This window comes from Mastacembelus armatus, unplaced genomic scaffold, assembly GCF_900324485.2.
Source record: "Mastacembelus armatus unplaced genomic scaffold, fMasArm1.2, whole genome shotgun sequence".
In the NCBI taxonomy this organism is placed as follows: domain Eukaryota; kingdom Metazoa; phylum Chordata; class Actinopteri; order Synbranchiformes; family Mastacembelidae; genus Mastacembelus; species Mastacembelus armatus.
This window is the reverse complement of record NW_022872866.1, coordinates 797,596-822,675: the sequence shown is the minus strand read 5'-3', so window position 1 is coordinate 822,675 and position 25,080 is coordinate 797,596. Positions and strand designations below refer to the sequence as shown.

The 25,080-nt window shown below is 46.6% G+C and overlaps 3 protein-coding genes across 4 annotated transcripts; 1 reads left to right on the top strand and 2 right to left on the bottom strand.

Moving 5' to 3' along the window:
• Positions 1-368: 368 nt before the first annotated feature.
• Positions 369-3,866, bottom strand: LOC113140181 (E3 ubiquitin-protein ligase TRIM21-like). The gene is made up of 2 exons (XM_026323950.1): positions 3,471-3,866; positions 369-2,405 (listed from the first exon to the last, which is right to left on the bottom strand). The coding sequence occupies exon 2, from the start codon at positions 2,394-2,396 to the stop codon at positions 753-755; it is 1,644 nt and encodes a 547-aa protein (XP_026179735.1). The 5' UTR covers positions 2,397-2,405; positions 3,471-3,866; the 3' UTR covers positions 369-752.
• Positions 3,867-3,970: 104 nt separating this feature from the next.
• On the top strand, positions 3,971-18,088 carry ero1b (endoplasmic reticulum oxidoreductase 1 beta). 2 transcript variants are annotated; one of them, XM_026323953.2, is made up of 16 exons: positions 3,971-4,427; positions 6,790-6,909; positions 7,513-7,596; positions 7,862-7,903; positions 8,844-8,917; positions 9,472-9,545; positions 10,042-10,162; positions 10,583-10,629; positions 10,954-10,965; positions 11,062-11,088; positions 11,674-11,766; positions 12,079-12,325; positions 13,087-13,156; positions 13,457-13,543; positions 13,837-13,970; positions 14,594-18,088. In XM_026323953.2, the coding sequence occupies exons 1-16, from the start codon at positions 4,263-4,265 to the stop codon at positions 14,652-14,654; spliced, it is 1,458 nt and encodes a 485-aa protein (XP_026179738.1). In that variant the 5' UTR covers positions 3,971-4,262; the 3' UTR covers positions 14,655-18,088. The 2 variants fall into 2 exon arrangements, with proteins under 2 accessions (XP_026179738.1, XP_026179739.1); XM_026323954.1 differs by lacking the exon at positions 3,971-4,427 and adding an exon at positions 5,235-5,376.
• Positions 18,089-18,731: 643 nt separating this feature from the next.
• On the bottom strand, positions 18,732-24,070 carry LOC113140163 (integral membrane protein GPR137B-like). The gene is made up of 7 exons (XM_026323916.2): positions 23,532-24,070; positions 22,323-22,372; positions 22,003-22,225; positions 21,745-21,894; positions 21,388-21,516; positions 21,082-21,203; positions 18,732-20,314 (listed from the first exon to the last, which is right to left on the bottom strand). Exons 1-7 carry the CDS (start codon positions 23,931-23,933, stop codon positions 20,197-20,199), a joined length of 1,194 nt encoding a protein of 397 aa, XP_026179701.2. The 5' UTR covers positions 23,934-24,070; the 3' UTR covers positions 18,732-20,196.
• Between the last annotated feature and the right edge of the window lie 1,010 nt (positions 24,071-25,080).

Sequence of the window (25,080 nt, the reverse complement as noted above, 5' to 3'; positions counted from 1 at the left end):
AATAGAATTTAAAATCCTTCTCCTCACATACAAATCCCTTCATGATCAAGCTCCTTCATACCTTAAAGACCTCATAGTACCATATTATCCCAATAGACCACTTCGCTCTCAGAGTGCAGGTCTACTTGTGGTTCCCAGAGTTTCCAAAAGCAGAATGGGAGGCAGAGCCTTTAGCTATCAAGCTCCTCTCCTGTGGAACCAGCTCCCAGTCTGGGTTCAGGAGGCAGACACTCTCTGTACCTTTAAGGCTAGACTTAAAACCTTCCTCTTTGACAAAGCATATAGTTAGGGCTGGCTTCAGGCAACCCTGAACCATCCCTTAGTCATGCTGCTATAGGCCTAGACTGCCCGAGGACCATCGGTGCACTGAGCTCCCCTTTTCTCTCTGCTCTATCCACTCACCCCAACTGGTCGAGGCAGATGGCCGCCCAAACTGAGCCCGGTTCTGCTGGAGGTTTTTTCTTCCATTAAAGGGAGTTTTTCCTGTCCACTGTCGTCAAGTACTTGCTCACAAGGGATTTGTTGGGTTTTTAGTTTTAGTTTTTTGTAAAGTGCCTTGAGAGGATTTGTATTGTGATTTGGCGCTATACAAATAAAATGGAATTGAATTGAATTTTCCAAACTGTAAAATATACTGTACAATTACTGCTCTCTGGTGTCTACAGTAATTACACTGGACATAAAATGTAAACATTCATTTAAGTCTACACACTGTTCAACACTTCATTAATAAACTGCTCATCATAAACTGATCAGACAGTTTGATTGACAGGACAGATGATCAGAGGAGCAGAGTTTCTACCACCATCATTATTACAGGGACTGAAGTACGGGTAGAGTTTCTCAGTGAAGGAGCAGCCAGTGAAGGAGTAGATAAGAGCTGCAGCATCTACGTCATAGAAGGAGACCAGACCCTCCTCATAATCCACAAACACCCCCACCTTCTCAGGACCAGACTCCAGGGAGAGACAGACTGAAGGGAAAGCATTAGCCTGATATTCATTTCCATTTCTTAACCATATAGTCCAGAAACCATTTTTAGAGCTTGTCGTGATTAGTCCCTTCCTCTTGGTCGACTCTCTGGCCACTCCTAAATCCCAGTCAGTCTTTCCTTTAACCTGAACCTCAAAGTAAAATCTGCCTGAAGAGAAACTCTGCTTTCCTAAGACCATAATACAGATAGAAAATCTCTCTGGGTTGTCTGGAAGATTCTTCTTCACATCACTGTCATATACTTGTTTCCCATCATCAGACAGGATGAGTGTAGGATGTGCTGTATGAGGATCCAGAGTCACATCCACTTCAAACTGCTGGACCCTCTTCAGCTCAGCCTTAATCAGCTTCTTCTTTTGTTTCCTGAGTGTGTCCTCCAGCTGAGCCACAGCTCTCTCCACAGTCCCCTCATGTGATGGAGGACAGACTCTGACCTCTGTCCAGTCCTTGGTGGGTGGAGCAGCTTTCAGGGAGGAGAAGCTTTGGAGGAGGTGGAGGTGGTCTTCAGAGCGTGAGAGCTGCTCCACCTCAGTGCTTCTCTTCATCAGCTCAGAGATTTCCTGCTCCAGGTCTTTGATGAAACCTTCAGCCTGTTTCTCTGTACTTTCCTGTTGCTCTTCGATCTCCTGTATGAGCTGCTTCAGGCCTCCCTTAACAGACTTCTTCAGAGCAGTGAAGACCTGAATACCTTCTGCTGTCTCTCTGTCTGCAGCTGCTTTACTGATCCTCACTGACTTTTTGATTTTCTTTATCTTCACTCGTCTCTTCTGGATCATTTTCTGAATTTTAGCCTGTGTCTTCCCCAGCTCTGCCTTCTTTCCTTCACCTTCTTCTTTCAGAGGAACAAACTCATGTGTCCTGTGGTCTAAAACAAGGCAGATCGTGCAGACACATGTCTGGTCGGTCTTACAGAACAGCTCCAGAGGTTTATCATGCTTCCTACACATCCTGCCTTCCAGGTTGTCCACAGGCTGGATCAGCTGATGTCTTTTCAGAGCTGAAGCTCTCAGATGAGGCTCCAGGTGAGTCTCACAGTAGGAGGCCAGACACACCAGGCAGGACTTCAGGGCCTTCAGTTTGGTTCCAGTGCAGACGTCACAGGGAACCTGTCCTGGTTTGGCAGCTTGTTGGTCTGAGCTACTGCTGCTGGCTTTGTGTTGAGCTCCATGTCTGAACTCAGCAACCATCCCAGACAACAAGGTGTTGATGTGCAGCTCAGGTCTGATGTAGAAAGCCTTGTTACACATTGGACACTGGCACCTGTCATTACTATCCCAGTGTTGGTTGATGCAGTTCTTGCAGAAGTTGTGTCCACATGGTGTGGAGACTGGATCAGTGAACACATCCAGACAGATGGAGCACAGGAACTGGTCTTCAGATCTCAGACAGCTGGCAGCAGACATGTCTACACACTGAGGACAGAAGGAGCAACTTTAAAAAAAAAAAAAAACAGAACAAAAAAACATGGTAGAAAATCAAGAGACACAGCTGAGCCTCAAGATCCACAGAAGAAAACCTGGACATTCCCTGTGTAGCAGGTGTTTCAAAGAGGCTTAAACAGATTTTTGGGAAACATCAGATACCAGTTCACTTCAAACCCACCAACACACAGAGAGACTGGTTCCCCCTAAAGACTGGACACCAAAACAAAAGAGGACCAATGTAGTATTTGCCGTCCTTTGTATGACGGGAATGCTCAGAACTCTACATTGGAGAAACCAAAGAACCACTCAACAGGAGGAGCAGCTCCTCAGGACCACAGTCACCTGTGCACCTCCATTTAAAAGAGACAGGACACTCATTTGAAGACAGTGATGTTCATATTTTGGACAAAGAAGATAAGTGGTTTTAGAGAGGGGGTAGAGAAGCCGTACATGTCCAAGTGTAAAAACTTCCCTGAACAGGGGTGGAGGACTCAGACATAACCTGCCTTCAATCTACCAGGCTGCTCTTTCATCGGTTCCCAGGAAATGAAACTCATCAAATGTTTCACAGGGAGGACACACTCTGCAGACAGCTGGTGAATCAGAGGGTCACATGACTCCACCCTTAGATCCTAATGACCCTCACTATGCCTATGTACTTTTAACTTGCCTGTGATTTCTGTCAAGCACTTTGAATTACTCTGTGTGTGAATTGTGCTTTATAAATAAACTTGCCTCCCCTGAGCTCACTTCTATTGTTCACCTAACAAGCCTATTCAGACCAGGTGTGAAGTGAAACCAACTCAGGACTGTGGAGCTGATGATGCTCACCTGATTTACACAGCTCACCTAATGAGCCTATGGGTCTAGAGGTGGAATGAAACCAACCTGAAGAATAAATTGGAGTTTCCTGTCCAGCTGTTTCTCAGACTGAAAGTCTAGTTGCCATGACTCATCCTTTAGATTCTTAACGGAAATCACTTCATTATTTTTAGTACCACCATTATCAACAAACGCTGTTTGTTAACAGTGAATATTATCAGCTGGACTCACCAGTGTTTGAGTCTCCTGTTGACAAACAGATGAACTCAGGTTATTTCACCTTTAGACAGAAACAGACCCTCGTCTCGACCGCAGCTCTGCTGTGGCTCTGACCCACTTTCAGTTCCATGTGAGGGATAGGACTGAGGCTCTTGTCCGGTGCTGCCCCACCTCTTCCTGCAGCTCTCAGGGTTTGATTGTTATTCCAGCATCAGACAGGATTACAGTTATGTACGTTTAGCTCAAAACTTACTTTTATCTGCCCTTTCTGCCTTTTGAATTATTGTAGTCCAGGGAACAGTTTTCACAGAAAGAATAAATCTTAGGGTGACATAAAAACAACACTCCCACCAGACCGATGTTTACACTGTAAATGTAAATACTTTTGTTTAATCGTGTTTTATTGTTTCTAAGTCGCCCAACCAAAAGAACCAGTAGGGGGCGTACACTTTGTGTATGTCATTTATGTTCAGCCTTCATTTTGAAAACCCATCCGGAAGTAACACGTACTTTTGTTTTGGTAACCGTGCCCAGAAGTGGTCGCTGCTGGAAACAAAGTTCTCCCGTTTTACACGATGACCCGGGTCCTGTGAGGGGAGTTGGACCTGTCAGTGTCCGTGTGAGGGTCCTCAGACACCGGCCCGCTAACCCTAACCCGCTGTTAGCCTGCGGTTGCTAACGTCAGCTAGCCCGGAGCTAGTTAGCCAACAGCTACACAGCAGAAGAAGAAACTGGACCGACCGGACTCCGGCTGATTTTTCTCGGTTTTTATTTGGGCCCGGTGCGGAAGCAGCTCCCTGAGTGATGTGGAAAGTAACTTTGCGGGCGTTGGGTGTTTTGGTGCTGGCCTGGTTCTTCGGGAACTTTGTTTTGGGCTGGTTTCAACAAAACAGCGTAAAACCCCAGACGCAGCACAGCGAGCACCCGAACCGAGCCCCGGAGAGCCCGGACCAGAGCTGCCTGTGCCATGTGAGTAACCTCAACACCGAACTGACGATTGTGTCTGTTTGTGAAACAGCAGAGAGAAAATCTTCCAGCATTTTCCACTGTCCTCTTAATTTGACGTCACCGTGCGGCTGTGTGATGCTAGCTAGCTAACGTTAGCAGCAGCTCTCCGTCTCCCAAACATTATTTTACTGTTTTTACGTTTTTATTATTATTGCAGCTGTAAAATAGAAGTTGGCCTGTGTACTCAACGGACACACGACAGAAACTATTCACATGTAGCTAAATGCCAAATTATGTTTTTATTAGAGCTATTCCGTGAAAACTAGTTGTATAATCCGGATTTAATAAAGGTGAGATTTAACTGAATTAGAGTATTTATACATAAACTCCACATTTAACTGCATTTCTAAGGCGAGTTGTGACTCTGCTGCTGGTTTCTTAAAAGAACAACCATCTATTCTTACACAAAGCTTGAGGTTTTACAGTGAAAACACATGTAACGAAGTTTAATTTTATACATTTACACGTGTTGAACTCAGACAAATTGTGATTGTTGGCCAAACAAGTGTTTTTCCATTTATCGAGTAGAAAAGCGTGGTGTACTCTGATTGGTTGGGGCAGGCCTCCCGTTTTGTGCCGCCTCATGGGAGTTGTAGTCTTGTGCGTCACCGCGAACGAACGCTCCTAACGGCCTCAGAACCTGCAGAGGACTACAAACAGGTAGGCGCCATCGGAGGGGCGGGGTTTAGTTGACAGCTGGTTGTTTGGAGGCGGGGCCCGGGCGGGCATGGGGTTTATACCGACAGCTCAGTCCACAGACCGAACTGCTGCTGCTGTGACATATGGACTCCCAGTTCACTACGGGGAACTTTTAACTGGAAGCTGCTAAATCAAGGCGAGCAAGAGGATGCTGGGAGGAATTTACTTCTTCCTGCCTTTCCTGGCACTCAGCGGACTCATAAACTCAGAGGTCGGCTGTGGTTTGGGCTTTATGTTGTGTTTTCAGCCGTAGGGAGACTTTCCAGGTGTGTAGCAACACCTGTGGTTGAACTGAACCAAGATGTAAACAAGTAGGAGAGGAGCAAACCACATCAGCGTTTTAATATAATAAGTTAATTGGACGTAATTAATTTCAATTGTTCTAATTTTAAAAAAGTTTTTTGCTAAACACCAAATTAGGAACAAATAATATTTTTACCTGAAAACATCACTGGAACTGATTAGGACATTGGATTAAACAGTAACCAGCTGTAGTTACTGTGCATGTTTAGTCAATAACCTACTGGTTTCCATTCATTTCCTGGTCAGTCATATAAAGTATATTTATGATATAAATGCTGATATGATCATTTTACATGTCGGAGCTGGTGACCCAGTGTTTTGGCCTGTTTGCATTTCAGTTGATGCAAATAGAAAAGACAAAAGAGATATGTAGAATAACAAAGCAGGTAATAAAATCCACCTGATGGAGTCTACATGACCCACGGAGCCTTAACGTTATAACTCAGTGTGGTGTTGTGTTGTGGTGTGTTCCATCAAGGCCAGATTTAATATATTATACCACATTTAATCAGGTGTTAAACTTAAATCAGTTTAATTGAAAACAGAAATGCTCAGGTGCAGCTTTAATTTACCCACATAGATAAACACATTAGTCATTTTTTAGGTTACAACAATCCACCCTGAATCCTGAGCCGACTGTACACTGGTTAATCCAGCTGTTTACACTGGATTGAGGCTGCAGGTGGAGATTGGTTACCTGCTGCTGTGGCAGACAGGGTCCTAAGCCTCCTCACGTCTCAGGTTTATATGCAGGATGTTTAGTTGACGTGTGTCCTGTCGAACCTGAAGGTGCAGTCTGTTTGCAGCCGTGATTAGACGGGGGGTCTGTATTTGATACGACCTGGGTGGGTTCAGGTTACTGTGTCCTCTCACAGCAGCGGTGGATGTATTATGTATGTGAGGGCAAGTAGGTGCTGCTTTGTCAGTCCGTCTGCTGCCTCCAGCTGGGAACGCAGGTGGAGGCAGGTGGAGCTGTGAGTCGACACGTTGTTAGTGCAGCGTGTCGCACATCAACAAATAACGTAGAGGAGATAATAATAAACCATGCAGGAATAAGCAACAAACAAACAGAGCGTGCTTGTCAAAAAGATATGGCATGTAGCAGAAATAAGAACTGTGCCACAGCCTCATGCACATCGAGTTTATTCACCGAGACGAGAAAACAGTTTGAGAATAGAAAGCTCAGTCCCTGGGGAGAGTGAAGGCACGTTTGGGTTGTTGTTGTTTGGGATGTTGTGTTATTTGAGAGATGCTTCCTCGTGTTGGATGTACATGTTGTCATGATGCAGTAAAACCTGCTCTGTGCTGTTTTCTGTTGCAGCTCACGGGCGTCCTGGATGACTGTTTCTGTGATGTCGAAAGCATCGACGTCTTCAACAACTTGAAGATTTACCCTCGTGTCAGGAAGCTGACAGAGAGAGCCTACTTCAGATACTACAGGGTAAGAGCTGCTGCTGCACTGGGACAACACTGCTGTCACATTCATCAGATCAACAACACATTAACATCCACTTCCTGAAACTTCACCACTTTGCTTTGGACCAGTTCACCTTCAGCACTGAGATATTTACGTGTCATACCAGCAGAAACATTCAGACTTCGGGTGTTTGTCTCCTTCATTACTGTACGTGTGAAAAAGCAGACCTCATGTGAAACACAGATATAGAACAGGAAGGATGTGTTTCTGAAATATTGTGAAATATATGAACCGTTGCAGCTTCAATCCACGAACACGTGCAGCAACAGGCATTTCCAGTGAAGTGCTGGTGATGATTATATCTTTGTCTGATAGAACCCACTTCTGCATTTTTGTTCGGTCACATTTCTACTTATTTCACCGTCTGCACTGACAAAGGCTGCACATGTCAGAACCAATAAACCTGCTGGAAATGTTCTCAAATCTCTTGGATTCTTACTGAGTCGTAATAATAATGTCAGCAGTCACACGGTGACTCTAACAGAACCAGTTACAGCAGAGAGCATTGATAATGGTTGTCAATACACTATGACTCCACACACACCTTTCCCCGTGTCTTTCCTGCAGGTGAACCTGAAGCGACCGTGCCCTTTCTGGCCTGATGACGGACACTGTGCCATCAAAGACTGCCATGTGGAGCCCTGTCCTGAGGTCAGAGGTCAACCACACTCACACCTGCTCAATAGATGAAACAACTTTTTTTCATATGGCACTTTTCCAGAAACTTGTACTGAAACTTTGTGTGACAAATTAAGTGAGTAAGAAAAATACAAGGCCCAATGTCCGACTGCTTCCTGTGATCAGCTGAATCACAAGCACTGGATTTTACATTTACTTATTCTGACACCAGTTGAACAAAACTGATCAGGGATCAATTGAAATATTCTAGATTGAGTTTGTTTGTTGTGTTTTACAGAGTAAGATTCCTGTTGGCATCAAGTCTGGGAACTACAACAAGGTGAGACCTGCTGGCAAAGTCCCACTTAAGTGGATGATCCTGCTGCATAATTTAGTTTAATCGTTTTAAAATAATGTCAAAATGTTCTCAGTGAGAATTGTTTTGATATGATGCCGTACCACATGAACTGTTCTAGAATATAAACACACTCAAATCAACACTCTGTCGGGCTGTCTTCTCTGTGTGTGTGTGTGTCAGAATAAACTCCAGTGTGTGTTGATGCTGATGGTTTGACAGTTTGTGGAAGAGTCAGGCTGAGACACACAGGACGGGTCAGTGTGAGACGTTCTGCATATAAAACATCAGTCTGGCCTTTGAATTGAAAGGAGCTGCCAGCTGTGAGCGCAGCTTCAGACTGAGTGTAAACCTGTTCAGGTCTCACCACCGTGTGTCTGGACCCTGTGAAACGAGCTCAGCACCAGCTTTCTGTCTAATCAGCTGGTTGACCAACACACACGCTCTGTAAACGCAGCTTATCGACCGATGGTTTCCACATACAGAGCGCCCAGTGTTTGCCAGCTCTTGGCGTTCAGCCTGATGTTTGTCTTGTAACGGGCCAGAAGTGTTTGGACATCTGCTCTCGGCTCAGTCAAGGTCGAGCCCGTTCCTGACTGACCCTCAGCCGGAAAACTGAGCAGTTCCTGTTAGAGCCTGTGGGAGGGATTAAAGGAAAAGTTTAGGAACGGGGTCAAGCCCACCTCATCTGCGGCGCAACAGGTCCAGTGTGATGTTTCATGCTAAGCTAAGCTAACTGGCTGCTGTCTCCAGCCTCATACTGAACAGACAGAGTTGGATCAGTGTCTCATCAGGACAAACAGCTCCCAGAATATTTCCAATGGGTCTGTACTGAGGAACCACACACTTGTTCATGCCAGTCCTTAGACGTGTGAGTGGTTGTAATATTCCTCCTGCTAACGGTCTCCCCCTCCTCTCTCTTCAGTACTCCCAGGCAGCCAACACGATGTCGGAGTGCGAGCAGGCCAAAGAGCTGGGTGCCATCAACAGCACCCTGAGGTGAGACCACAGACCTGCTCCTGTCTGCTTTATGTGCTTTCGGAGTGCAAAGTCAGCAGCAGCTGATAGTAACCAGGTCAAACATTTACCAGCGTCTGATGGCGTTGGCTGCTGGTTTCCCACCGTTCAGAAGCAGATACGACCAGCTGACCTTCAGAACATGTGGAGGGAGAGAGACAGACTTAGAATTAAAACAATCTGCTGTTAATATTAAAAACCCCAAATAAACAACAGGCCTCAGACGCCCGGATCTGGATGGTGTGAGTCTGTGTCAATACTATACCAACGTGAGCTCGTGGATATTTTTGGACATTCGGTCAGTGATGTTCTGTTTGTGTGTAGAAGGAGACGCTGGTCTTTAGTCAGTTGTCAGTGATCGGACTGAAGCTGTGGAGCCAAACTAGATTAGAAAGCTTTGATATCAGAATGATTTATTGTTTATTGTTCCTGGTGCTGTTGATTTAATCAGGGTTCTTGTGGTTCTTCGTGTCTTTGGTCACTTCTTTCCTGCTGCAGACTGACATGTATTAACTTTCTATTAATTCCTGTTACAGTAACAAGAGCAAAGAGGCGTTTGCTGACTGGGCAAGACACGACGATGCTCAGGACCATTTCTGTGAGCTGGATGGTGAGAAATAGTTTTATTCTGGCGCCTAAATCAGAATGAACACTAATAATTGACCACAGTCAAGCAGCAACAGGGCAGGTTTCCCTCCCGTTCACAGAAATATCAAAATGTAACGCACACATCTCCAGCACATTTCCAGTGACCTCGTGACCTTTCTTCCAGTCTCACCTTCAGAAAAAAGCTTCACATTTTAGCTCCACTGCCAGTAACTTCCTGAAGAGCAACACTCACCTGTGGACTGATGCTCCTTCTGTCAGGCATTTTCACTGCAAAACAAATATAGATAATTATCATGTTTAGTTAACATATGGCTCTGGGAACTAATACCAGGTTAGATCTGCAGGGCGTCAGCCAGGTGTGTGTTGCCCTTTAGAATAAATAAAGGATTAATGTGTTTGTAAGTGCTGCAGCTTCAGCTCACTGACATGTGACTGACAATGTTTTCAGCACTTTATAGTGTGTTTGTGTGTGTGTGTGTGTTTGTGTGTGCGATCAGATGAAACCTCTCCTGATGCTGAGTACGTGGACCTGCTGCTGAATCCGGAGCGCTTCACTGGCTATAAGGGTCCTTCAGCCTGGAGGGTCTGGAACAGCATCTACGAGGAAAACTGCTTCAAGTGAGACTCGGACTCACCGTCAGTGGTTCTGTGGTTTTTAGCATCTGAGCTGTTCTGTTCACATCAGTCAGTCTGGTCACATGTGGCAGAGCTCATGTTTTCACTTTTCTTAGTGTTGTTAATTCTATTCTAAGATATTTTTGTTATGGAAACGTCTGTTGCATGTCTGTGTCCATGTTGTGTCATAATATTAGAATCAGTGTTGAAACACACAGCACTTCCTGTTTTCTACTGAAGCTGAAAAGGGACATTTTTAGTTGTCAGGGCTTTTTACATCTTTTTTTCATGCACCTTTCCAGGAAAGACACGAGCAGCTCAGCTGAGTTCTCCTTCAGGTGTAACCTGGTCACAGTGTGAATGTGAACTTGTGAGGACTGTTGTGATTTTTTTCCAAATACAAATGTGCTGTTGTGTCGACAGGCCCAGATCAGTGTACCGACCTCTGAACCCTCTGGCTCCGAGCAGAGGTGAGTCTGGAAAACCAGTAACTGGTCCGTTCCCAGTTTGTGTAAATGGTCACAGGGAGGAGCACACAGACACAGGCTCAGTTCTAGGAAGTTCTGCTGGTCCAGGCTGCAGGTCAGTGCAGCGTGGAGCAGGAGAACGTGACTGGGACGTGAGAACCGATGTTCTGTTTTATTCCACCCCAGTACCTGGCACAGCTGAAGCTTCTCACTGACACGTTGTTGTGCTTTGTGGCATGTTTCACGTTAATGTCCGTCATCGTTAAGAAAGTGTGTGACTATGAGAAGCACAGATCTAACACTGTTCTCTCTGTGTCCTCTGATCAGGAGACGACGACGGTGAGTAAAACAAACTGGCTTCACCTGAATCTATTTTTACTTCTGCTATTAAAAAAAGCTGATGACCTCTTTTCTGTAATGTGTCTCACGCTGCAGGAGAAGGTTTCTACAAGTGGCTTGAAGGTAAGTGGCACCTTGTCATTAGCAGCACTGTTCTGTGATGCTTCCTTTCATTTGGAGAAAATCAGTTTCCCTTTTTTAAAAAAATATTTGCATCCTGGCCTGTAGGAGTGAGTGTGAGTGTGTGAGGTTGTCTGTCTTTGTGTGTCTCTATGTGGCCCTGTGATGGACTGGTGACCTGACCAGGGTGGACCCCTGCCTTTCACCCAAAGAGAGCTGGGATAGGCTCCAGCAGATCCCTGTGACCCTGGCTTTCAGGAAAAAGCGGGTATAGATGATGGATGGATGGATGGATTGGCATCCTGGTGGTTTCTAAAAAAGAGAGAAAGTCTCATCTCAAAGAGTTTCTGTAGGATCTGAGTTATTAGTCTTTTACTGTCCCGGCCTGACCATGTCTGCTGAAAGTGTCCTCAGCAGCCGTGTTAGTAGCAGCCTTCTTATGTATGTCTCTCTGCTGACACAGGCACCGAGTTTGTTCTTTTTCCAAAAGCCAGCTGACCCTTTGGTCAGAGCTCCTTATGAAGTCTTGGATTGTTGTTACCGGTTGGATTATTAAACACGTCCTCCTCCTTCTCCCTGTCGCTCCAGGTTTGTGTTTGGAGAAGAGGGTTTTTTACCGCCTGATCTCCGGCCTCCACAGCAGCATCAACATCCACCTGTGTGCCGAGTACCTGCTGGACGGTACGAGCACCACATATTTAGAAAAACACTGAAGCTTATTAACGTCTCAAACATCAGACCAGGCACCACGGAGGTGCTGGGTTTCATTACACCTGCAGAGTTTTACGTGTTTCTACTGTTGAGGCGTGTTGAGGTGTGACACCCAGTTAACTGCAGTTTGAAGCAGCTTTGTGTCTTTGTGTTGTGAGTGTGAAATGTCAAATCCACCAAAGTGAAGCTAAAGGTACAAAGATGATGTTTGTCATTTTGAATGAATGACCAACATTAACTTTGCTGGTTGACAGCTGATTAAAGTGTTGTGTGACTCCTCAGAGGGCTGGGGCCGCTCAGTGTGGGGTCCAAACATCCGGGAGTTTCGGCAACGCTTTGACACGGCAGAAACGAAAGGCGAGGGCACCCGGCGTCTGAAGAACCTCTACTTCCTGTACCTGATCGAGCTGCGGGCGCTCTACAAGGTGGCTCCGTACTTCGAACGAGCCTTCGTCAACCTGTACACAGGAAACGCTCGGGAGGACGGCGCCACCAAAGACCTGCTGCTGCAGATCTTCAATGAGATCAAGTAAGAGAGAGACAGGTCCGGAGTCAGAACCTCCACCTCACAGGTTTAACGGCTTTCCTGCCACCGTGTCCCGTCCAAAGCTGAACACAGAGTCGGTCAGATGTCGGTCAGGTACCACCCATCCCTGAGCAGAATCAGACTGGTTAAAATGGACTGTGTGGGTGTGTGAGGCTTTCAGACCCAGAGAAACTGGGTTGGTCTCAGACAGCAGCTTCAGCAGGTTGTCACATTCCTTCGCTTTTTCACTTTCAAAGGGTAAAACTTCCATTTTCCCAACAGCCTCCTCTCAGTGACCTGAGATAGTCCCTGTCTGACAGGATCTGAGACTCACGCAGCAGGACTTCAACAAAGGAGTCAGTTAAAGCTCTGAACCACATTGTACATGAGAGGTTTTAATACAGTACATTTCTAAAAATATCACTCTGTAATTAAGGTTTACTGAGAGTAGACTGGGCAGAAATGGGAATTATATCCATGTCATCTTAAATCTACAGCCCAGTGTGAAGGAAAACGCTGAGTGAAATATCAACGTTAGCCTCCACTGAGCTCCAGACTTTCAGTCCGCTCCATATGTCCAACATCTCAGTTCATGTGGGACTGATTGGGACTGATTGTCTCGGCCGTGGCCAACAGGCTAAATGTTTCCCATGGAGACAGATTATTTATCATCACTATTGTTTTACCGTGTTTTCCACCCACAAAGAAGATGCTATGTTTTGTTTTGCAGTGACTATAAGACTAAAGCTGCTTTTGTCTTCCAGAGCCTTCCCGATGCATTTTGACGAGAAGTCCATGTTCGCCGGACACAAGATAGAAGCCAAAACGTTGAAGGTGAAACCAGGAGCTTTAACGGTCGTCGTTATCACAGCACAGGGTCTTTTATTCTGACGTTTGTTAATGAGCTGTGAGGCCAGAAACTGGTTGACGTTTGATTTATTTACCAGGACTCAAATCATTTAGTGTCAGCGGGACAGAAGCAGAAACCTTTAAAAAATGTAGTTTAGGCTTCATCAAATCAGATTTAAGTCTGTTTGTCTCTCATACTTCACATCACATGCTGCTGGATGCATGTTTGCTGTGCAGTGTTTTAGTGCTGAACAGAAACTGAGCCTCGTCCTCTGTGTCCTCCAGGAGGAGTTCCGCCTCCACTTTAAGAACATCTCCAAGATCATGGACTGTGTCGGCTGCAGTAAATGTCGACTGTGGGGGAAACTGCAGGTGGGGACAGGTCTTTCATTTAACTTCCTTTGGCCTGACATGATGTGAGTGAGACACGGCCCTGACAACAGTCCCCACATGCACTTACAAATACAAACACTAGACTTTTTATTCAGCAATACTCGACCTTCTCAGGCTCTCGAGGGTCTAAAGACTAAAGACCTGTTTGGACGGCAGGGATTAGATCCTATAGTTTTATCATAAACCAGGTACATGGCACATATTTCTGTTCTGCAGGTTTGGACTTGAAAAGTGATTCCCTGAGAAAGTCTTCATAGTGTTTCTGTCTTCAGACTCAGGGTCTGGGCACCGCGCTGAAGATCCTGTTCTCTGAGAAGGAGATAAAGAACCTTCCTGAGCACAGCCCGTCCAAAGGCTTCCAGCTCACTCGGCAGGAGATCGTGGCCTTGCTGAATGGCTTCGGCAGGTACGTTCGGGAACATCTGTGATCCCTGTTCAAAAACGTTGTTTATGGGCAAAAAGAAGCTGTTAAAATAATGTCAGGGGCAGCTGGTGCCATGGCCAGTACCTGCTCCCTCACGTTTCCCAGCACAAAGAAAAATTCATTTATATTTAGTCAGACCCACACCACCATCACGTTACACTTTCTTTAACTGAAATAATGTCTTTGTACTCAAATAATTTCTAGTCTTTTCCTATTTGCTGCAGCCCTGATTGATGTCAATGAAACTCTTTACACTTCCTGATGGTTTTCACATTAAAAGCCTGCCTGTTAAAAGGCTGAATTATAGTGAATTCATCAAAACAAAGAGTAAACCTGGAGGAAGTTTAGAGTCTGTACCAGTGGATGAACAGGGGACATTCAAAATAAAAGCACATCTCTAACCTCAGGCTGTTCTGTCTGTCTCAGACATGAGGTCAAGAGTTCACAGACCTGCTAAACAAACACTTTGACTAGAGCTAATTAGCTAAAGTTAGCATGCAGCGTAGCTAGCAGTCCAGGACACCTGAAAGCATACGTCACTCACACAGGGACTGACTGGAGATCAGGTTTTGTGTTGTTGACCTGTGTTTTCGTCTCTGCCTCAGGTTGTCCACCAGTATATATCAGCTGCACAATTTCCGCCAGCTGCTGAAGGAGAACAGGTAACAGGAGGTAATGTGTCACCTGGCCACTAGGCAGCGCCGGCCCACAGAGAACTGCTGTAGTGAAACCCTCATCCAGGGGAGGGACTGTCATGGGCTTCAGGATCAGCAGTGAACCTAACAACACCCTTTCCCCATTTTTTCCCCATAAATCTCTGGTTTTTCTCCTCCTCCTCTGGTGAATCATGAAGTTAATCTTCCTCCTCCTCACGCCTCTTGTTTTCCCCTCTGCTGTCAAACGTGTCGGCCAGTAACGAACTTGGACGTTTCCTTGCTGAAGTAGTTTTGCTTTGTTTTGGTAAGTTGACGTGGAAAAGCCGCGGGCTGGTTGTGACGTCCGACAGACCAAACCCTCGGCGATCACAGCATCTGGACGCAGATTAAACTGCGTCTGGGAAAATGTTGTACATCACCGCTTTTCTCTTCCTGTGCTGACATCACATCCTGTTACACTCATGGACCCAATTCAAACCTGAACAGCTCTTCTGAGAAGATGCAAACAGACTCTGTCCTGAGGAAGCGCTCGGACGAGAAAGTGGATCCGAGCCGTCAGGACGTGGCTGCCTGTCTCTTTGTTTTTGTTTGTTTGTTTTTCCTTTCCTTTCTCGCCGTCTCCTGTTGCTTGTTGTGGCCTGAGAGTCCGGACCAATCTGCTCGTATTTATTGCCTCAGGCCTAATTTTGTCAGCTCGCTAGAAGGTGTTTGTGTTTGACTGTCTGGGAGAAGTGACCATTAGCCACATGCACGGGGTTTCCAGCCTGAAAACACTTTCATGCTCCGGTTGGATGGACAGTGTCTGTTGGACAGACAGATCCAGACTCTGACTTAATTCCATAGATAAATAATCATGAACTTGACAGTAGCAGATTTTTACTCTTGCGATAACTAATGGTTCTGTTTGTGTGTGGATGAATGTGTCCGTGTCCGTCTGTGTCCGTCACGTCGCCGCTGTGTGTTTTGTAAAAGCGTCGCCTGCTTTTGGCTCGAGCCGTGTTGTCTTAAAGCACAACTTTAATCCAAACCTGTCGGGACTTTGAATCGTTGCTTCAATATTTTATTTCAGGCTGTAAATTTGTTTGTTACAGACACAGGTGGTTCTGAGCATGGATGGATTACTGGACGGGTCCAGCAGGCCCAGGCCCAGAGGGTCAGGGAACCTTTGATCTGAGAGTCATGAGGGACAGTTCTTAACCTTTCAATGAAATGAACCAGTAAAATCCGGTGCAAACAGACACAAGGTGACTACAGATCATCCTCAGTCTGACCCCCACTGGGCTGGGGGCCTTATATGTGTCCAGGGGCCCAATGTCTTGTAACCCGTCCATGGTCAGGACAGGCAGATGCAGGGTTAGAGGAAGGTGAGAAAAGACTCTTTGACTCTGGGATTTGTCTGTGACTTTACAGCTGCTCTTGTTTAGGGATTTTCTACAGAACGGTTTCGTGGAACAGGACAGAGAAAGGATTGTGATGTGAATATTGATCACAGCTGTTACATCAGCAACGTCTAACAAGCAGAGACACAGAGCGTGTCCAGTGTTCAGGGACGTCGCAGCGGGTTTCTAAAGCCTGGATGGAGCTGAAGAGAAGCTGCAGCAGCCACAGTCTGGATGGAAAACATCTCCAGGAAAGACGTGAAAATAACTTTGGACACCCTGAACGTCTCGAAATGTGATGATCCACTATGAGATAGTGTTTGGGCCCTCTGAGTCCAGTCCTGGGGCAGCCTGGGAAGCTCCATCTGTGGCGGTTGCAGCTTCATATGTTAAAGAAACAGGTGGACCAAAGAATTTGAAGTTGCCTCCATTTTCCTGTGTTTGTGTTTATGATGCCCAGGAAGGGTTTTGTCTTTCAATCGTTGGTTTGTTGATCAGCTCAGCTGGACTTTGGAGACGTTATGATAAATTCTACAGAGCTTTTGTTTTTTATGCTTTAAAATCCCAAATCTATCATTTAAAATAGTGTTGACAAAATGAGCATAGTGCTAAAAGTGCAGCTTCAGCTTTGTGTCACTGTCAGCTTCAGTCTGAAACCATCTGTTTCTCCTGAGGGTCAGGAAGCTGAGGTCCCGTCTCCTCAGACCCCTCGTCGTCTGAAAAGTAAATTATAACATGGTTTCGTAGTGGGCCGGTCCGCAGCCTGGGAGTCTGTGCGGAGGGAAAAATCAGCACATTCACCCCTTTTAGCTTTCACCATGTTAGCTGCTTCTGATCCACGTTGAAAAATTATTTCTTCTTTCACAGGTTTTAAGGACATAAATGGTTTATTTGGTTTATTTGGTTTACAGGTTAGTTCAACATATTCATGTGGTTGGGGTTATCAGTAGGCGTTTGCCAGGATTTGGTTTCTGAAATTCACTCCTACAGATTTGTCCTGATTCCTCTGATTGATTTATGAATTATTATTGATTTATTAGTGCAGGGACATTTTCCTGTAATTTACTTCCTGATGGTCTAAAACCTGCCAGGTGTTTCTTTGAGTTTGTTTTTCCCAAAACAGTAAAAAGTTAAAGAATCGGTCATTTGTGGATCTTAGTCTGTAGTGGTCTTTTTCTGTGACCGGATCAGTTTGAGACTTTGAGGAGAAACAAACAAAACAGACGGAGTTTAGAGTTAAAGTGAAGCAATGATTCGATTAAATGACGTGAAGTTTGATCCTGATGCTTCAGGAGCTTTTGTCTCGTCGTGTTTGAGGCAGAAAAGCAAACGATGAAGGAACCAGAGCCGGTTTCTATGAGCTGGATATGAGGAGGGGGGAAACTGTGGAGGCCTGAATAATTTGTCACAGCTGCCAAACAGTCGATCAGGAGTTCTGATAACTCAGTTGGAACATGCTGAATACGCTGCCTTTGGATCCTAAATACATGGAACATGTGTGAAAGGATTTATTTTTGTTTTTGTTTTGAAGGCCTTTAAAGTTTATACATTTATTTTGTTCTTTTATATTAAAGAAAAGGTTTTTAGGTTTGTCAGTAGTTGGAAAAGAGCAGATCAAAAATAATTTATATGGTTTAAAGTTCCCTCTTTGATTTCCAGGGAAACTGTATTTAGGTTTCTCAGATTCAGAAGATTTAAAGTCGAAGGACCAAGTTGCTCAAACTGGATCAGTTCAGACCAGGGACGTTTTTGTAAATGCACCAATAAGCAGCTGAGGATTTTTTGCTTCCATGTTAAAATGAGTCGAGACAGTTTTGAAGGATTTCAGCCTCCGTGTGTGTGTGTGTGTGTGTGTGTGTCTGTGTGTGTCTGTGTGTGTGTGTGTGTGTGTGTGTGTGAGATTGCATTGAATTTAAACCTGTACACTTTGTAAACGGCAGCACAGGCTGAAGTTTTCCTCCTTTTGCTTTCGGATCTCTGTCTCTACGATTATGTCGCTGCACCATGTGGACCTGTTGAGAATATTTATTTGAAAAGAGGAATAAATATCTCTGGACGTCTCTCACCTGTGTTGGTTTTTAATTCATATCTTTTTAAACACAAATTTCACACTGAGACAAATTCCAACTTTCAAACACTGCAAATATGTGGCTGAGGGGAAACTGGTTCCCCCACTGCCTGAGTGGCCTCTAATCAGCACATGACCACCCTGGACTTACCTGGACCAGGTGTGTGCAGCCAATCAGAAGATGAAAGATACCAGTCCACTTCGTCTCCCCCTCCTCTAAACTGAGATGGTACCTTCCAGCTTCTGACTGACTGAACACACCTGGTCCAGGTGGGCAGGAGAACACGCAGGGTGCTGGCCCTCGAGGATCATGGTTTGTGCGCCCCTGACCCAGTGGGTGTGGGGTCAGACTGAATGATACAGAGCTGATGATGGAGACGTGTCCAGTCGTCCTGCTTTGCTTTTGTGTCGGGCTGCCGGAAGTGAATGACGCGTCTTTTTAAAGGAAAGAGTTTCATCACAAACAAGAAGCATTTGTTCCAACAGCCAGAAGAACTCGTCGTTTTATTGTTGTTCATTTCTGTGTCGACACGTCACAAACACAACAACCACAGAAAATAAAATAAATATCTCAGTGAGCTGTACAAACTTACAAAACCCGTGTCTGTTAAAAATATAGAGTTCAAGCTTTTCTTTTCCTCAATGTCCAAACGTCAACACTGCAAAACATCTGAAGCAGAGCTAAATGTTGGTTTAGTCTTTCTGTTGGTTCTGAATCTGCAGTTTATCAAGAATCAGATCATTTCTGTTTTACTTCCTCAAAAAGAAGTGACATGAAGACTAATAATTTGAGGTTCACACTGAAACATAAGAGGTGTGTGTGTGCGTGTGTGTGCGTGTGTGTGTGCACGTGAGCTAACAGTGCTGGTATGTACGAGCTGTGACAGATTAGTGTTTCACTTTACAGGTGAGAACTTGACTCAAAACGTTCTTCAGGACCAGAAATGAAATGATTTGTCTTGTCTCCATGTTTGATCAAAGCAAAGATCTCGAGCTGATGGGAAGTTAATGTTGCAGGGGTCGGGATGGTCCAGAACCCGCCTGTGGGTCAGTAGCTGAGATAACTGTACTGTGATTTGGTGCTTTATAACCAGACTGAATAGGATCGACTCAGTCCAGGATGTAGATCTGAGCTACAACATCAGGCCCAAGTCACAGCCCAAGTCACAGCCCACAGCTAAACACTGTCGTTCTATTTAAATCAGGCAGCAATGATTGACCTTCACTACAAATGTTCCTCATATCCAGGTGAAACCTTAAATTCTCACACTGTCACATTTAATTGTTCGTTGGAAGGTGAAACTTTAAAAACCTGATGATTCTCAGGTGAGTTCTGAAGTCTCCCATTTCTCAGGATGAGAACTTCTCAATTAATCACCAGCCAGTAAGTGATAAATCGGATTTAAGATATTTTCTCTGTTTCTGTACAAACGAAATGCAACAAATCAGAGTCACGTCTGGAGCTCGAGCTGGTCGAGTTAATACGATGAAGGACTGTCACATTTATTGGACTAGTTGACTAATGTTGGTTCCCAAAGTGATGAATAAACGTTCTGTAAAACATTGTCTAAAAACATCTGCGTTCTCTGGAGCAGGGTTCCTACACAGCCTGGATTTTTCACCTCCAGGTTTAATAGAGAACAAAGTCCGGATTAACTGAAATTTTATTCTCGCCCAAAGTCCTCCAGTTTCAATCTGCTGACGGGGACCATGTCATCTGGTCAGAAGTTTCAAAATAATGTCGACCGATTTTTAATCAGCTTGTTTCTGACGTCAAGACCTGTCACTTTTTTTTCAGCCAATCAGTGAGTGAGTTTGGATGCCTTATCTGACAGGGGGCGCTGCAGCAGCGTGATAAGGTCACGTGTGTTTGTACAGAACCCAAAGGTTCCAACAAGATGTCGATACTGTCCAAAGGTCGTGGCCTCCTTCAGCCAATGGGTGATTGTCTGTTTTGATTAAAGATTTCCTGTTATCGGCTCCGTTCTTGGAGAAATCATAAATCTGTGTAAGAACCCTGTTGGACTTTCTGAGTCTACAAACCTCCACGTCGGCATTATCGCGCACAATCACTGCGGTGTGTCAGTGCAGGGTGAACAGAGGGATCATGGGTAAGGGTGGAGCTCTCCGGCGGCGGCGGTGGTCAGACGCTGCTCGTCGCTGTTGGTGTGGACAGTGAAGCTGCTGTGGCGGCTGCCCCAGTCGTAGCAGTCGGAGGAAAGACTGTCGGGAGAGACGGTTAATAATTTCTGTCATGATGAGATTATTTCCATCTAAGAGCCTGATTCTGCAAAACGTTCTGCAGACAAGAACCTTTAAAAGTCAGTAATTACCATGTTCTGTTTATACATGTTCAGCAGCAACGAGTCCCTGCTGGGATTTGATCAAACCAACACATCACATCGGGTCGGCACCGTGACCAAATTAGACGTGCTAGCATTTGATTGGCTTAAAGGGAGGCAGGAACCCGAAGGCCCACGTGCTGTTTTCTTATGTATTTACGTGGAGGACCCTGCACCTGGTCCTGGGGTTAGCCCATCGGATCACTTCGGGCACCTGTTCTGTTAATTTGCTACTTCAGGTCTGCTAGCCTAGCAGTTAGCTTCATTAGCTTAGCATGGCTGCTCTCTGTGTTTAGTCTTTTAGCGATGCTAATGCTTGTGAAGTCTGTACCGGTCTTGCCGCACCGGATCACTGAGCTGGGCCTGGTGCATCCCAACCACAGCTGAGACCCAACCTGCGGCCTGCAGTTGTGTTGTTGGCCTTTGGGTAGAGCCAGACTCGCTGTGCCCCCATCTCCAGCCTTTGTGCGAAGCTAAGCTAACCTTAGCAGACTGATCAGGTTTCGGTCTTGATTAAGGAGGGACTAGTTTTACCTCATCCATTCTTAAAGTGTTGATTAAAGCTGCTTGGACACACTGAAAAATAATAATAAAATAAAATAATAATAAATAAAATAAAATAATAAAACGTCGAGCAGATGTTCGTACCTCGCCGACGTGTTCTGAGGGGGGATGCTCCACGCCAGGTCATCGTCACTGTCGTAGCGGCGAGGGTTGTCGAAGAAATACCCTCTGGAGGAGAGGACGTGGTTCGGTATCCCAGCAGTGCTCTGTGCAGACACAGTCGTTTTAAACAGAATAGGGGCAGATAAAATCCATCTTTAAAAACAGGTGTGAAGACTTAACAGGAGAGTTGAGGTCAGCTAAAAGGTCAAACTCCAGTTCGCTCTTTTGTACAAATTCAAAAAACCTGCAGAGGTCAGAGGTCATCTGCCCCTCCCCAGAGACACTGACCCTGTCCTGAGGCGGCCGTCGGACCCTGAAGAAGAAGACGACCAGTGAGGTGGGCAGCAGCTCCCACACGAACAGAATCACCCCGAACACGATGTAACCAGCGTCTCCCAGCGACGACCGCAAGTCCGCCTGCAGACACACAGAGGTCAAAGGTCAGCCGCACAAACTCCTGTTTAAGCTATACCATATAAAAGACAGCACAGGGGTTTTGCATGTCCCCATCCAGAGACTAAATGCGTAAGGAAGAGTCTGGACGGGATTTGTGGTAAAGTGACACCTGTGGCCAGGGTTAGGGTTAGGGTTAGGTTAGGTTAGGTTAGGTTAACCCTAACCCTAACCCAAGTCTGCAGCTGTCACCTGGTCGGACACGTTGTACCAGTCGTAGTCAAACGAGTTGATGGTCTTGATGTCGGCGAGGGCGAGCACCACCAGGTTGTAACAGGCTCGAGACGCATACAGCAACACGACCATGATGCCGATCAGCGTCACCTGACACACCGACGTCCCCTGCAGAATCAGAATCAGGTCTATTCAGTTTTTCACTGGAAGCTGCAAAGACATTTACACCAGGACACCAGGGAATGTTAGAGGCCCGTTAAAGGGTCCTGACGTTACCTTTGACTCCAGGTAGATGTTGGCCAGCGACATCTTGGCGACCTTGTAGAGGCAGACGGACAGCGACACGGCGCAGAGGACGAACAGGCTGTCGTTGATGGTGACCCTCACCAGGACGATGGTCTTGACGTCGGCAGCAGCCATTTTAACCAGCAGGGCACAGACCAGGTTAACCACCAGGAAGAGGAGACTGACGCCCAGAAAGACCAGGTACAGAGGAAGTCTGGGGGGGTAGGTTTGAGAGAGCTGGTCTAGACTCTGCATGCAAAGTACCACCTACAGAATAACCTGAAACATGAGAGTACGTGAAGTCACAGTACCTGTACTTCAGCAGCGCAGGTGTGTACTTGGACTTCGCCTTAAAATAAACCTGTGAGGAAAAAGCATAAATGATTACATCATCAGTTAAACACATGACCTGGGATCAACCAATCAGAGCTCTGTGGGCGGAGTTCACAGTCGGATCAACTTTTATGTAAATGACATGAGCCTCTGACTTCCTGGACCCCTCAGGTCCTGCCTCACCTGAGAGGACCTGAGGGGTCCCTCTTGTTCCTCACGTTTCTGCAGCATGAACATTTTCTGTTTCTGAACTCTTGTCGTGTTGTTCTGTTAAATGTGTGGAGTTGGTTCACAGGGTTCAGAGACTCAGCCCAGGTTTTGGATCAGAACCAGCAGTTTACAGCTTCTCACTGCAGCAGCAAAGACGCAAGACACCGTGGTTTGTGGTCGGGAAAATAACCTGCGTCACCTCAGCTCTACAGGGACTCGTGGTGTCAAGAGGTCAGAATACAAAACCAGGACTTTGTTCCCGGGTCTGTTCCCAGCTGCTGTGGACCAACAAAAACTGTGGATTCATGTCCGAACACCATCATCTGTGCCTGGCCTCATTACCACCAGTACCAGTGCCAGACCCTGTTCTATCGGTACTAGAACCAGCCCTAGACTGCTTCACCAGTACCAGCGCCAGATTCTTTTCTATCTGTACTAGAACCAGTCCATGCTCAACCAGAACCAGTACCAGCGCCAGACCGTGTTCTATTGGTACTAGAACCAGTCCATGCTAAACCAGAACCAGCCCTAGACTGCTTCACTAGTACCAGCGCCAGACCGTGTTCTATCAGTACTAGAACCAGTCCATGCTAAACCAGAACCAGTCCTAGACTGCTTCATCAGTACTAGTGCCAGACCCTGTTCTGTCAGTACTAGAACCAGTCCTAGACTGCTTCACCAGTACCAGCGCCAGACCGTGTTCTATCGGTACTAGAACCAGTCCATGCTAAACCAGAACCAGCCCTAGACTGCTTCACCAGTACCAGTGCCAGACCGTGTTCTATCGGTACTAGAACCAGTCCATGCTAAACCAGAACCAGTCCTAGACTGCTTCACCAGTACTAGTGCCAGGCCCTGTTCTATCAGTACTAGAACAAATCCCTGCTCCACCAGAACCAGTACTAGACTACTCCACTAGTCCCCGTCCCTGCTCCCCCTTCCCAGTCCCAGTTCCGGTTCCGGTCCCGGTCTCTCACCTGTGCGCAGTAGAGGTTCATGAGGCTGAGCGTGAAGAACTGCAGGCAGACGGGGAAGCAGTAGAGCAGCCAGAAGGCGAAGGGTCCGAGCGCGTTGGCGGTCACGCAGTCCCTGAAGTAGAAGGAGAAGAGCAGGGCGCGCAGGGCGGCCCAGAGCAGACACAGGAACAGGAAGGCCGTCTGGTAGCTGAAGCGCTTGTGTCGGTACCGCAGCACCAGCCACAGCTGCGCGTACACGAAGGCGAACAGCAGCGAGTAGAAGACGGTGTAGGCGATGGTCAGACCCAGCTTCACGTAGGGGGGGATGGCCGGCGTGATGGTGGAGGGGGGAGGGAGGCGGGAGCCGTTACCGGCGTGCTGCTGCACCTGAGCCGGGCTCCCCTCCATCGCCTCCCCATCCATCCTCCGGGTTCCCCAGCAGAGGGAGGGGGTCAAATGCGGAGCAGCAGCCTCCAGGCTCCGGATGAAGAGGAACCGCGTCCGAGCGAGTCCAGGGGAACCGTCTGAGCCGGAGGAGCCGGAGGAGGCGAGACACCTCCCCTCGGTTTGCCGGTGCATGGTGGAGAGCCATTGGTGGCTGTTGGTCACATGGTCCAGCTCCTCAGCAGGCGATTGGCTGAGCTGGAGGAGGGATGCTGCAGGGAGGGAGGAAGAGATGGATCTGGAAGGAGAGAGAGGTAAACTGGGAACTGTGGTCACTCACCTGCTGTGTCACACTGGTTCTCATTGACCAGTCAGACCCTGGCACTTATTGATCAGTGATTATTATCATCAGTCTCGTTTGTACCAGTTTCTATTGATGAAATGATGAATGGAGGGAACATATGAACAAATGAAAGGAAAATGAATGAGCCATAAATAAATTCAAAGACAAACGAATCAATAAGTCACTGACAGAAGCCTGAATGAACAGATGAATCGTGGTGAGTAGAATGTGACGGGATGATAAACAATCAGTCTCTCTGGTTCTATGCAGAACTCTGTGCTGGATCTGTGCTGGGTCTGTGCTGGGTCTGTGTTGGGTCTGTGCTGGGTCTGTGTTGGGTCTGTGCTGGGTCTGTGCTGGATCTGTGCTGGGTCTGTGTTGGGTCTGTGCTGGGTCTGTGCTGGGTCTGTGCTGGGTCTGTGTTGGGTCTGTGCTGGGTCTGCAGCCTCCTGCAGAAAAGGTTGACTGAGAGTGAATCCAGCCTGAGTCGGTGTCTTATCCAGTAACTCGGGCTGGTTTTAGTGAATGGCCAGTATGGACTCTGATGTCAGTGTAGCCCTGACACAGACCTCCTCCTCCTCCTCTTCCTCCTCCTCCTCCTCCTCTGCAGTTTCTCTGCTGTTACATAACAGGCCGTTGTTGGATAACAGAGGACTCGTCTCATCCCCCCGCTCTGACGGCAGAGCCCCACGCTCACTCCTGCTGCTCCATTTTTATCCACCGCTCTGCTGCCACGCTGGGACTGACGTCAACCTGGGCCTGAGAACAGACGCACGTGGAGGAAGAGGTGCAGGCTGGAGAAAGACCGACTGTCACTGGGACAGGTGTGAACTGATGAAGACA